The sequence below is a fragment of the Dermacentor andersoni genome, chromosome 8, assembly GCF_023375885.2.
Source record: "Dermacentor andersoni chromosome 8, qqDerAnde1_hic_scaffold, whole genome shotgun sequence".
In the NCBI taxonomy this organism is placed as follows: domain Eukaryota; kingdom Metazoa; phylum Arthropoda; class Arachnida; order Ixodida; family Ixodidae; genus Dermacentor; species Dermacentor andersoni.
The window spans coordinates 120,481,663-120,495,118 of NC_092821.1; the positions used below are offsets into that span (position 1 = coordinate 120,481,663).

At 42.5% G+C, this 13,456-nt stretch overlaps 1 protein-coding gene across 2 annotated transcripts; it reads left to right on the forward strand.

Annotated features, from left to right (window-relative positions):
- Positions 1-1,272: 1,272 nt before the first annotated feature.
- Positions 1,273-12,247, forward strand: Hap40 (Huntingtin-associated protein 40 kDa). 2 transcript variants are annotated; one of them, XM_055069601.2, is made up of 11 exons: positions 1,273-1,396; positions 2,874-2,920; positions 3,049-3,121; positions 3,707-3,998; positions 5,968-6,025; positions 6,313-6,372; positions 6,501-6,589; positions 7,792-7,879; positions 9,801-9,847; positions 9,938-9,993; positions 11,552-12,247. In XM_055069601.2, exons 1-11 carry the CDS (start codon positions 1,371-1,373, stop codon positions 11,613-11,615), a joined length of 900 nt encoding a protein of 299 aa, XP_054925576.1. In that variant the 5' UTR covers positions 1,273-1,370; the 3' UTR covers positions 11,616-12,247. The 2 variants fall into 2 exon arrangements, with proteins under 2 accessions (XP_054925576.1, XP_050032677.1); XM_050176720.3 differs by lacking the exon at positions 1,273-1,396 and adding an exon at positions 1,853-2,699.
- Positions 12,248-13,456: the final 1,209 nt, after the last annotated feature.

The following is a 13,456-nucleotide window of genomic DNA, read 5'->3' on the forward strand; positions in this document are numbered from 1 at the left end:
ACAAATTTTTTCAACAGGCAAGTCTTCAAACCATTGGGTTCTAGGTGACCGCAATATTTTTTTTTTTTTTTTTTGCTAACAAGTGATTTGCATGCAAATTTGTACGTTTTGTTTACACAGCTCAATGTGGGATGCATTACTGTTGTGGTATAGGGCATCAGAAACCCCCATAAAATGCAAGAGCATGCAGGTAAATGTCACGTGAAATTGCTTGAAATAATGAAACACATTCTATCTGTCTGTTTTGATTAGTGGATCAGTGTGGGCCTTCATCAAATATGCTTAGCATATTGCACGCAATAAGGCAAGTGTTCAATGCTACAAGCTTTAATCCAGTGTAAGTATATCTGTGTGTATCACTTGCTGATTAGTTTGTTTGTTTGCTGTATCTGTTTGTCTTGAGGCACACATTGCACCTTGTGCAACAGAAATGCATTGTGCTGCTCAGCCCAGAGAAGACATACAGAGAACAAGAACCTTCCTGGTTTTTGTACTGTCTGCTTCCTTCTGCACAATTCAGTGCAACATATCTTTGTTCAGCGACTGGTAATACCAAACACCAATGCTGCTTTAATATACTGAACCCTTTTGCTTGATGTTATTCTTTTTTTAGCACCCATTGTTCAAGATCGACCAATCCCGTTTAGATGTGGCTGCAAACATCAATGCTGCTTTAATATACTGAACCCTTTTGCTTGATGTTATTCTTTTTTTAGCACCCATCGTTCAAGATCGACCAATCCCGTTTAGATGTGGCTGGAGAGCCCCTCACGCCACTGACAAAGTGCAAAAAGGAATAGAATTGAAATAGGGTCATTGCATTATGCCGGGCCACTTTTTCATATTTATTGAATTTCACGAAGAGACATTCTTTCTGTCAGTTCCTGGAATATACAGCTGGGGATGCATGCAGTCGTGGCCCAACAATTTAGGGTTATTACTGGACACTGTGGTGCTTTTCATTCTGGATAAACGTTTCAATTTAATGTTGCTTTCCTGAATATGTGTTCGCTTACTTTATCAATAAAATCTTATCTCTCTTTTTCTTGTTTTCATCTCGCAGAGAGTGGCTACCAGCAAAGCTGCGTCGGTCGTGCATTCCTTGAGAAAGAACTCCGCATTACGTTATCAGAGAATGCTGCTCAACTGTAAGAATATTATTGCATGTTGCATTTAGTCTCGAGTTTCAAAATGAAGCATGGATGATAGTAAGCGCAGAGATGAGCAGAGTCATAATTTTTAATGGCATGTTTATTTTCCAGGCCACTACTGTACTCTATCGTAGAGACTCTTCGTAATGGTGAGAAAACTAAGACTTCAAGTGTTGAGAAGAGGACGTCCTGAAGCATCAACCAGAATATCAGAATGTGATGTCAGGATGGTCTGATCTTTCTTGGTAAATTATCGCTTGATTTTTATTAAACGTATAATTACATGATTTGTCTGTGTTTATCTGCAACTACCATACTGCACACCTGTGTTGCTTTTTTATCAAGTGATAAAGTAACAGATATGTTTGTGCATGTTGTGAGGTCAGCAATCAGTGGCTTGAGGGTTGAATTTGGCCTAGCAGTGCATTTTTTTTATGGAACTTTTATAGTGAAGAAATACAGAACATGGTAAATGTAATAACATCACTTATTTATGTGACACCAACAGACTGTGATGAAAAAATAAAATGCCAATCAAGAAAACGACATTTAGTGGAAAATTAAAGAATGTTCAGCTCCCACACAAGAGCCTTGTTCGCAATCTCGTGAACAAGATTTAGAACGAGGTTCCCATGTGAGAGCTGAAACGTATTTTAATTTTTAACTAGATAAATTTTTTCTTGGTCCATTTTTTTCTTTTTTCATCATGCCTGTTTCCGACCAGGCAGCATACCGTCAAACCCTGGACTTTATCAACAGACTATTCATTTGCTTCCAGCTTCTCCCCCTTTTCAACATGCACTTGACCTAATGAACTTAAGATATTTGCAATTTTCTGCTGTATGCGATGAAACACAGATGTAACATGAGTGTTTAATTAATCAACTTGCCCCACATTCCTCCTCATCGGTTTTTCCTACTGGCCTGTTCCATAATTAGTTTTCTGCTATCCAGCTTGCCGATTTTAGAGCTTGTCGAGTCTTTAGTCCAGAGTACAGTGTTCTAGTCCAGAGGAGGACTCTTGGGAAGCGGGAGCTAAAGGTGAAGTTTGTGATGAAAAGACTCCTAAGAGATAGCGTTCAAATACGTCACGCATAAATATTTATTTGCACTTTTCCTCCTGTTTTTTTTTTTTCGTCAATGTATGTTTCTGTACTTACGCGGTGGACTTTAATGTATTCACAAAAGCAAGTTTTTTTTGTTTTTTTTTTTTTGCGTTCTACAGCTACTTTGTTACAGTGAGAGTGTAAAGTCAATGGTAAAGTGGTGGTGATTGTCGCCGTGCGATTTGCAACGGGTCGCCGTAGTTTTTCCTTGTGCCCAAACCCAACGTACCTAGTCTAGTAACGTTGCCCAAACCGGAGTGACGACAAAAAGGGTTTAGTGGCGTTCGCCTTACTTTAGCGGACATGCACAAGACTATGTTGGCAACCACCTAAATTAGACGTGCAAATAAAGGGGCTTTTTATTACGCTGTAAAAAAACCATGGAGGCCGGCAAGAATGACTTTATGCAGCAGTACAAAACAATTTCCCTGAAACTCAAAAAGTGAGCGCTTGTGTTCTCGCTTCGGCCGTTGCGCCCTGTAGTACTCACCCGTACGAAGTGATTTTTTGCTGACGTCAGTGCTTGCTTCCTGACTTGCGCTGCCCGAAACACGTTTTCGTGTTTCGAGCCGAGTTTCTAGTTCGTTGCTTGATTTATGTGTGTCCTCTCTTACAGGAGATTTCTTCGCAAGCCAAATTTGGCCGAGGTCAGCGACCAATACAGTAAGCGAGCGATCGGGTTCTCGTGATTAATTCTTCGCGATGCGACTGAATTTGGGCTCGTGCAGCAGCGTATGTACTGTTCGACCCTTTCGCTGGATCGCCCACTTTCGCTCTTGTTTTGATTTCAGCTGCCCTTGGGAAGCAGTTACAGCACCAAGACTGCCCCCATTATGCTGGAATGTGTAGCCTCGCCGCCGCCAAGTGAGTCGTTCCCTTTGTTATGTAAGCTGAAATAGACGCGGGAGATGAACGGGAAGACATTTTGTTGGGCTAGATGGTGCTTGCTTTAAGGGCATATAATGCAGCTTAACGACACGACGATGAATCACTCATAGACACGAGAGCCTGCGACGTCTGTCTGTGTGTCTTTAGTTGTGGTTTCTGTCCTTGTGCCGCGTTGTGTACTTAAGAAAGATCGAGAGAGGACAAGCGCTTCCAGAAATATTGGCGTCTTTATTAGTAATTGGTTGTTTATTTTTGCATAAGATGAAGAAAATGAAAGTAAGGAGACTACTGCTAACATCACTGTAAATGTCTTGCTCTGCTGACACCTGAAACGGCAGTCAGCAGCGTCGGTGTGGTTGGAAAGGGGGAGAGAAGATCGACTAGGACGAAGAAAACTATTTACATGATGTACAATGTGTTAAACATAATAAAAAGTATTAAGGCACTGTGTCAGAATAAAAAGTCATGGTTCACTTTAATCATGTGTATTTGAGTTGGTTGGTTCATGACTAGAGCAGGAAAAAAAAAATGGTGCGAACATCTTTTTTGGTCACATCACAGGTGCGAGCAGTCCATGGGTAACAGTGCTGCCGAAGCCCAGGCACTGGCACAGGGGGCACGGCAGTTCTTCAACGCTGAGGCAGATTACCACACTCTGCTGTGTCCGTCAATCGACGAACACTTGGCAGCCGCGGTGCACTGCTTTTCGCGAGCCATCGACCTCTACGTGCAACTTCAGGAGCCGTCCCTGGCAGCTGCGCTGTGCACCGAAGCCGGCCAGTGTCTCCGATCTATCGACCGAGCACACTTGGCGATGTCTTTCCTGCAGCGCGCCGTCCAGTTGCAGAGCAAGGTTTGTACAACACTGAATTTTTGCGTCGGCTGCTGTACTGCTGTGGAGAAATGTATCTTGAGCGAAAGAAGTGCAACGCGGAACACCTCTCGCGAGTAAACAACACGTGGCTTCGCACCTTACGTATCAGGTTGTCATTGATGGTGTGAGCCCCGAACAGAATGTGCATGCTGAAATCATGTTTTTTTATTTGATAAATCAAATATGTCATTACTCAATATGTCAAGGACAAAAGCAAAAGAATGCGTTAGGTTTAAAGGGACACCAAAGACAAACACTAAATCAGTTTAGCTTATTATTCTCAATGCATTTTCATTAGTTGTGCCAAAAGTTCCATCGTTTAAATTTCGTGCCGAAACCCCAGCCCTAGCACATCTATGTGATGTCACAGATTTAAATGTATATATATATATATATATATATATTCATATTTGGGCTGTTGTGGTTCTGTAAAAGTTCTCAAAGTTTGCCAAGTTCAGACTCTGACTCTTTTTGAATACTCTGCAGTTGATATTTACCAATAAAAAAAATTCACCACGCCCTACCGAGCTGACACCGGTGAGCTGGTGCAGGCATTTCAAGCTGTAATCACCACCTGTATTTTGTTCTGGCATCTTTTCTCTCTTACTAAGCTTGCTCTCAGGGTGTGAGTGGCTTTTTCTTCTTTTTCTTTTTGATATTGCAGAGGGGTAACCTACAGCTCAGATATTTTTTTCCCTTTGTTGTTCCTTTAACTTTTTTGCTATTTGTCTATAGGAGTACATGTTGCTGCACAAGTTGGCACATTATTTTAGTGTTAGCATGACCTATGAACACTCTTCTGCAAGCCACATTAGGGCTAAAAAAGTGTGTGTGTTTGTTTGGTGATTAGGTGCATAGCATTGTGCATTCAAGGCAGTGTGACGGTTTGGGCTAGATGGCGATCGATTATTGGGTGGGTACAGCACAAAGCTAAACGAGGATGTAGACGAAACAAAAACGAGCGCTGAACTTCCAACTGATGTTTTGTTATCTGTCGCGGCAAATTTATACAAAGAAGCGGAATAGCTATCTGGAAAACATTAACTACAGAATACAGAAACATGCAAGTCTCTCTGGACCAAGAGGCATAGAATGTGCTTTGCTTGCTTCTTTTGTCTGTCTATTTTCTCGTGCGCTAATGCAGAGATTAAGGCACTGGCAAGAGAGCCTTTTGTCTCTGTAATTAAACTGCCGACAGATGGGTACTCATGCACAGTTATGGCTAAAGCAGGAGACACATGGCACGATTATACGTGAAATTCGATGTGCAACATTTCATGCCAACAACAACACCCAACAAGATCCATTATGTTATAACAGGCTCCAAAATTTGAAGCAGCCATTGTTTGTGATGGGTTGCATGTCACATCAGATGCTGCATTGTTCTGTGTGTCTCCTGCTGATAAGGGAAAGCTCGATAGCACAGTGTGATTGGCATGTCACTGCAATGAATGCCACTGGCTGCTTTATTTTACAGAATGTACTGATGAATTGAAATGTTTTTCACACCCGTTTGGTCACCTTTCGGCAGTGCCGAGGCGTTGGAAGTTATCTAGCACCTCAGTTGATGACGACAGATGCCACAAGACACTGCTTGAATTCATACACAACACATACCTTTGCAGCACACATACTACACATAAAAAAGTTATGCGTTAAGGCAAGTCTCGATCATACGCACAAAATAAAAAGAATGCAGAGGAACAACACAAAATGCCTTCTTTGGGCTCCCGTGCATTTGCACATCTGCCTTTTCATACAATGTACGGTTGTATGGTGAGCCGTCATCCCCAGACCGACATCGCAGCTTCGGTGGCGATGACGGCTTGTCATAAATCCACACCAACTTGTTCAGATTTCCATCATTCTAAACAGATAGTATGTTGCCACCAGTGACAAACTATTGTAGAGTGTCAAGCAGTGTGTGTGCAAACGATTTTGTGTGCAGTGTGCCATGGGCTACGTGGATGCACTTCAAGAACTGGCCACCTGCCAAATTGAAACCGGTGAGCACACTAATAAGCATGAAACAGTTGACATTCTTCCAGAGACTTCAGGCGTGGAGTCCAAAAACATTTGGTGAAGAATTTAAAATTCTTAATCTGCTCCACTACGGCATGCTTTTAACGATGCCAAAGGTGCTGAAACTGCGGTGAAATGTTTCTTCACCCATGAGAGCACTGCATCATTGTCCTTCCTTACTTTGTGTCCTTGGTTTTCATTTGTGTCGTTTATGATGAGTCCACTATGACTTGCAGTCATTCCTTACTTCTGTGTTGCTTGCCTGCTCTAGGTGACTACTCTGGGGCCCTGTCATCATTCACTGAAGTTTACGCAATATCCCAGGAAAAGAGTAAGTAACGAAGCTTAAAATATTTTTCCTCAAATCGAAGTATTCTGTTGACGAGGTGAAAAGCTGTACTGAGGTAACTTGAACTGTTTTGTCTTAATTTTCTGTTGTGCTTGCTTTTACTTGTGTAGGCATGCTTGGCGGTCGCTCGATGGGCGCCATGGCAACGACGCTGGCTTCGGCAGAGATCATGCGGCTTCTCTTGCTCCTAGTGCTACAGGTAAATTTGTATTTGTGCGATTAAGCAAATCAGGATTTGAGCTTGCAAATCACGTATCATACTCGTGGGATCATACGTCATCCGTTCTTGCTGCGTTTACAAGGTTCCCCATGAAGCAAGTCGCGGTAGGGCGCAAGGCTAAATCATTGCTGGGATTGTCGACAAGAAATACTGTTAACATTGCATGTGAGAGGAGAAACGAGAGGAAATAGATGGAATTCTGTCACCAAATTTTTTTATTGTGCACACAGTATTATTGCACACAATTGATTCGGTGCTATATTGAAAGGTGCTTAATTTAATTTAACTTAATTTAACTGGATTAAATTTCCTGTCTATTTGCATTTCAAATTAACGAGATTCTAGTGTATTTATCATGCGGCAGTTTCATTAAAGTGACAAAGTGCTAGTAGCATGCCATGCGGCTCAACGCATAACAGCAGGCATTGCAAGCGGCAAGGTGCATTGCATGTTACTGAACAAGCACATTCTTTTTTTGTGCATGCAGACACCTTCCAACGAATAATAAAATCCAAAACACTTTGTCAGAGGGAATGTCAAGGCATGAGCAGTCTCTGCAGAACGTATGCAGTGTCAGCGCATTGCATATGTCATGGACATGTCAAGGAACGCCCATGTAAATGCATTCATCAGTGAGCAGCCGGGCTTCCCTTGGCCATTCCCAGCACATTTTGTTCAATCTCAAAAGTGAACAGTCTCGTCAATTTGTTTTTCCCCGGCGTTGGTGCCAGACAAGCAAAAAGGGTGCCACACACCGTTTGTATTCACAAAAGTGAACAGATGTTGACAACTCTGGAAGGTGAGAAAAAAAAGAATGTGACATCAGAAGTCAGACCTGGGCCTTGTCCTCTTACCAATCGGCCAATACAAAGGGAAAGGCTGTATTGATCATCATCATATCTTGCTAGTTAAAAAAGGTAGCACTTGGAAAACTGTATAGTTGCCGTGGTTGTGGGCTCTATTCATAACCTTGGTAACTGCATTCATATTGGTACAAGGTGCAAGAAAAACACTCCTTTATATAGATTTGTGTGCACGTCAAAGAACCTCTGGTGGTCAAACTTAATTTAGAGATCCCCCCCTCCCTGTACTATTGTGTCGCTCATACTGTTGGTTTGGAACGTAAGTTAAACCTTACAATTTGAGTTTGACCATTTCGTTCTGCTTTTTTCTTTCCGTAGCCATCTGCGCAGAAAATGCCTGCAGAGCACGCGGCCCTTCTCGACCGTTACCTGTACGACAGCCCGGAGGAGACAACGCCGAGCAAACGTGAGCGTCATTTGCAGTTTCTAGGCTTCCGACGCCGTTGAGAGCTTGTCAAGCCTTGACGAGAAATGGGCACGCAGTTCGGCCCACCGTTACGGGGAATGCTTAATTAGTGCAGCTGAGCCTCGTCATATACAAAGCCGCATCTTATGCAAAAGTACCTTTGTCATGTTCAATATTCGTTAGAAGCCTTTGTTTGTTACATATCGATTGTCAGTGTGGGAAGTTCTACATTTGCTTTGTTATATTTGATAATTTGTTTTATTTGTGCCCATCATTTAAGATTCGACTGTATTTGGCTACCAATTACAGCTTAATGAGGGCATGAGGGCAGGCACACCATATTTGAATGCATAGATGCTGGGCTAATGGGCATCCCATTGGCAACAAGTTTTTCCCCTCCCAATAGAGTAGAAGTGTTTCGATTATTATTTGAAGCGTACAGTAAGCCCATTTTGGGTTCACACGTTACAGTGAACAATAAGAACAGACTTACTGAATATTTTCAAAACATTATTAACTACAAGTACTGCAAAACAAAACAAGGTTGCCGCTTGGCCAAGACATCTGGGCCGATTGCAGAGATGATGCAACCCGGCTGCTCTATGTGACCGAACCGTGTCCTTGTGCGGGCCTGGTGACAAGCTGTCTCGAGGAAGTCGCTCACAAGCGAACTGTGGACATTTTTTACCTAGTTGCTGTTTTGTACATATGTAGAAGTATCCGAAAAAAGATTTAGCGCTTACCGTTGCACTGTTCTTGCTTAAATTCCACAGAAATATCACGTTTTGGCATCTGTGTCATACCGTGTAACACTTGGCACAGTTGATTACCTGGTTTCTAAGGAAAAAAAATTCAAGGATGCCTTTGTTTAGCGGGATGCAAGCTGCTGCAACGATGGCGCAAGCATAAACTTGTGTTGCCGCCTGCCAGCAGTTGCAGAAAGCAGCGTTTGTTCCAGAGGAGAGGGCAACACACGGAAACCTTCCTTGACCATTTGCTGGTGATACGTTTACGCTTGCAGCAGCTTGTATGCCATAAACAAAGGCAACTTTGCACTCTTTTCTTAAAAACCAGGCAATCAACTGTGCGAAGTGTTGCACTGATTAACAGAGACTCCAAAATTCGATCATTCTGCCAAATTTGAGCACGAACAGTGCAGCGGTACGCGCGAAACTTTTTTCTTCGAACATTTGAAGCAGCGTGTGCATGTCCCTGTAAATAGTTCTCCTGTACTCTCTCCTCTTTCCCTGTCATTTTAATCCCCCTCCCTCCTTCACTGCCAACTGTTGTTCAGGTGTCAGCCGACTGCGCTAGACAGTTACTGCTGTCAGTAGAAGTTTTCCTTCCCATCCTTTTCCTTTATTGATCCATCTAATTATTTAAATAAATAACCAACTACTAATTACTGGTGGGCCTATCCTTGCACCAATGTGCAGTATATGCCCTGGTGGCCAAAGAGGAACCTCCTGTTAGTAACAACCATACTGTCACTGCAAGCAGAGAGAGAGAGAGAAAAGAAAAGGGCAACTAAGGCAAAAGGCAGAGTTCAAATACATTTGCAAGTTTATGTGCCAGAATGCCAAGATTACATTTAACCATGGCAGACACGGAAACAGTCCAAAAAGCCTGTCTAGCAAACTCAGTCGGGTGTTATAAGTCTCCCTAAAAGGTGAAGCCTGAAAGATACATAGAGAGCGAAAGATAGACGCTTAAAGTTAGCGACAGTGGTCTAACGAGGGACGTCTCAAAGTTGGAGCCAACATTTCGACAAGGAGACTTGCAAGTCAGAGCAAACTGTGTCCAACCACTGCCTCTCACTTCAAGACTGAAAGAAGTGTGTTACAGTTGAAATATGTTTGATTCAAACTGATAGTTCAATTATGTGTCTGCTTTTTTTGTTTTATTGTTATATTTTCTTTAGCAAGCTACCTGAACGAGGATGTCTTCCTGCTCCTGCAGTCACTGGTGGTGAGGATCACTACTGTATTTCTTTAATTTCTTTTTTTGCCTTACGGCATACTTTTTTTTGGTCACTGCAATGCCACTTTCTCACCATAGATGGCGTTTGAGAGCAAGGACCGAGAGTCTGTCAGGCTGCTTCAAAGCCATCTGTGGTAAGCCCCGCCCCTGTTTACTTTTCCTTACAGCGAAGCTGCTTAGGGTAGTTTCACAGCCATTTTACATGGCAAAGTCGAGCCTATGGCAGCGTGCTCATTATCGATCAGCAAGTCAACCAGCAAAAGCATCTCAAATTCCTGCTTTGAAACGTAATTATCAATGACTATGAAATAAAGGTTACCTTGCGCACGCCTCACTCGAATAAGTAACACCTTCTTCATGTGGTTTTTCTAGCCTGTATGCTGTAATTTTAGTTTCTCGCATCGTGTTTCACTGGCTCCACGTTGGATGTCAGCTAGGAGTTTGTATGGCTGCGCTGAGGCGGGGGGGTTGTTCTGTAAGAGTCCACCTAGTGGACTGTCCATTTCGGCCGCTGCTGATTGGCTAGGGCCCCTAGCCCCCCTCCCTTGAGTGTTTCAGACGAAGGGCGCGAGAAGTTGCTTATAAAGCTTCAATGTCTTTGATGTTTCAGTTTGCTCAGATTGGCATACATCTGCAAAGGATTTAAAAAATATATATATTTTAAATCTCGAGATATCGCCAGAATTATCATTCTATGTTCATGTTGCAGCCACGGAATTCCATAAAGGTTGTCATATTCGTGTGAATAAGATCTTTCATTTTTTTGCAGTTCAAGGACTAGTGTTACACATTGTATTTGGGATGATTGTACAGTTATAATATGATCATCACTTTTGTTTTTTATATATATTGGGCTTGGTTTTTCAAGTCTAAGCCATCAAAGGAGACAATGGAACGTGAAACCTGCTGTACAGTGGTGGTGCTCGGGGAAGCCAAACTCAACTCTTAGGTTCCAGAGGACGACACACGTTAGATAACGGTCGACAAATGTGCAAATTCGTTTCAGCACCACACGGTGCTGTGTGTGTGCATTTGATGTTCCTTGTTGTTCATTTCTGTTACCACATATGCCTTGCACCAATGCTGGCAATAGAGAAAAGAGTCCATATTGTGTGAAGTTAACATTGCTTGCCGGCAATTAATGTTGGAAGTTTATTAATGCAGGCTGTCACTTGCAGGCAATTAACATGGCTTGTGGAAGCAGATGTGTTGCAGAAGCGACGAGGGAAATGGAGAGCCTTACCTACCTTACGAGTACTTGTGTTTGTTGCTTTAACTTCTTGAAAAGCACTTTGCCGAATCTTGTTTCAGCTCATTTGCCCTTGTGCACATATGTACAGTTTTTTTTTGTATGTTGAAACCGCTGAAGGAGCTGAAATACTCAATGTAGGCATGCAGCTGTAAGCATAAGTTTGACACTAAATCAATGACATTAGCACCCACCTTTAAATCTCCCAACACAAACGTATTCATCGGGTGTGCTGAGTGGTACACCACCCTTAAATGGCCGGCTTTATACTTCTTCATCTAGGCATTTCAGCTTTCTTGCTAATCTTTGCGACGCACTATAAGCCTAATTTTTTTTTCAACTTGAGTTTTCACATCTGCTTTGCAGATACGCACATGTGATAGTTGTTTGCAAGAAAAACCCAGCACAGCATCACTGACACTTTGTTTTTCCTTTCCTTGTAGGCCTTTGCTGAAGGCAGACCAAAATGAACTTCTCCACGAAGCGGTTGACAGACTTTGCAAGTGATTGCACCACAAGACCTGAACACTGCAACAGCTGTGTGCAGCTATCACCGTGTGCGACCTCTTGTTGCCTGTATATAACATCGTTGCCGACGACGCCAGCGGTACCTGTGATTGTTTTAAAGATGGCTCATGGTTGAACGCTCTTTGAATTCACAGTAGCCAACTGTGTTGTATAGTGTCAGAATTCCCATGAAGTCTCTGCTGTTGAAAACTGCGTACCTGTAAGTTGAAGAAAGTCACAGAAAGTCGCAATGGTTGAAAGAAAAGCTGTGCTTTATTTCTTAAATTGAGAGTGCACAACCCATTCTAGGATAAAATGACAGTGGGCAATGATTCTTGTTCACCGTGTTAAACATGGGAGCAAGTACAGCATAGAAGACTGAGTAAGTCGGCATAGGTGTAAACTAACAAAAAAAAAAAACTCTGGACTAGTACCAACAGCTGAACAAGATGTGTTTTAGTTGCTAAACACAGCTCGTTTCAGGGGAAAAGGACTAGTCGTCAGATAGCAGTACCGGTGAGGCATCAAAGGTGAATATTGTGACTAGTCATCAAAGCCATTCACGTGCGAGTATTACAAGAAATGGAGTGATCCACCCTTGTGCAAGAGAATAAATGCTGTATTGAAACTGACACACTCTCTTCCTTGTTTTTCATAATGCATGGACAAATCTTGGCACATAGAACAATGAGAAACTAGATTCTCCATTTACAAAATTGAAAGATTATCAATTCATTGCAAAAGTTTTAGAGTGTCTTGTGAGCATTTGTGAAACCTTGCGATCAGTATTACCACAGAAATAAAAGTGGCAACAAGCCCAACACATTTCATCTTTTGTTTTTCACGACGGATATGTCGGTCATAGCAACACCTGTCCGAAAAACTGTTGGCTTTCCACTGACTGCCTCTTGAGGGTGTATTGACATGTAACAAAAGTGAATAGAGTATTTTGTAAGCATAAGTGCGACCCCAAGATTAGTATTAGCGCATACAAATAGGTGTTACATCAAATGACATTTTTTTTCTTTCCAAGTTTCTCGCTATGCATGCAGACAAGCGCACCTTGTGGGGAGGTGAGAGCATGTTGTAAGCATATGTGCAATATGGAGATCAGTAATATTAGCACCTTAGAGAATCTCCCAACACAAACGTATGCGTAGGTTATGTGGAATATACTCATTTGGACATAAAAGAATCGTGCAGATGTGGTTGTTTAAAGGTACACTCAAGGGACAGACAAAATCAGTCCGTATTGGTGGACTCCCGTTTCGGAGAATACTCCGCATTTGTTTTTGCACGAAAGGTGGACTCTCTAAGCCCAAGGTACACGGAGTGAAATTCCAGGTCAAACTTCGTATGTCAGAAAAAGAAGCGCCGTCAAGGCACACGTTTGCTGGCTGGAGCTACAAGGAAAGGAAAAAAGAAAAGCTGAACGCCGCCGTTCGTTCGATGCATCACCCACTGCCAGTGTGACGTATACTTGCTTTGAGATGCAGCTGCATGATATGCAACTACCTGTTGAGAACTGTTCAAGCTACATACTTAACATGGCTGCAAGTTTTTTTCTTTTTTTGTTGCACATGCAAGAAAGCACGATGTCTGATACCACTTCGCTTAAAGCTATAGCTGTTGTAGCGTGTCACCCAGCGCCACATTTTTTTTTTCTTCTTTATTCATGACACTACATTCAAGTATAGTTGCACCAGCCTGGGATGAGGAAGCACTTTTTCAAATACACCATAACAGGCACCAGACGACGTGCATATTTAGTATGTATTCAGGAATTTCTGTTGTCGTCGTGCAAGTTGTCTGCCTATGCAAGCGGACGAACTGGAAACCAA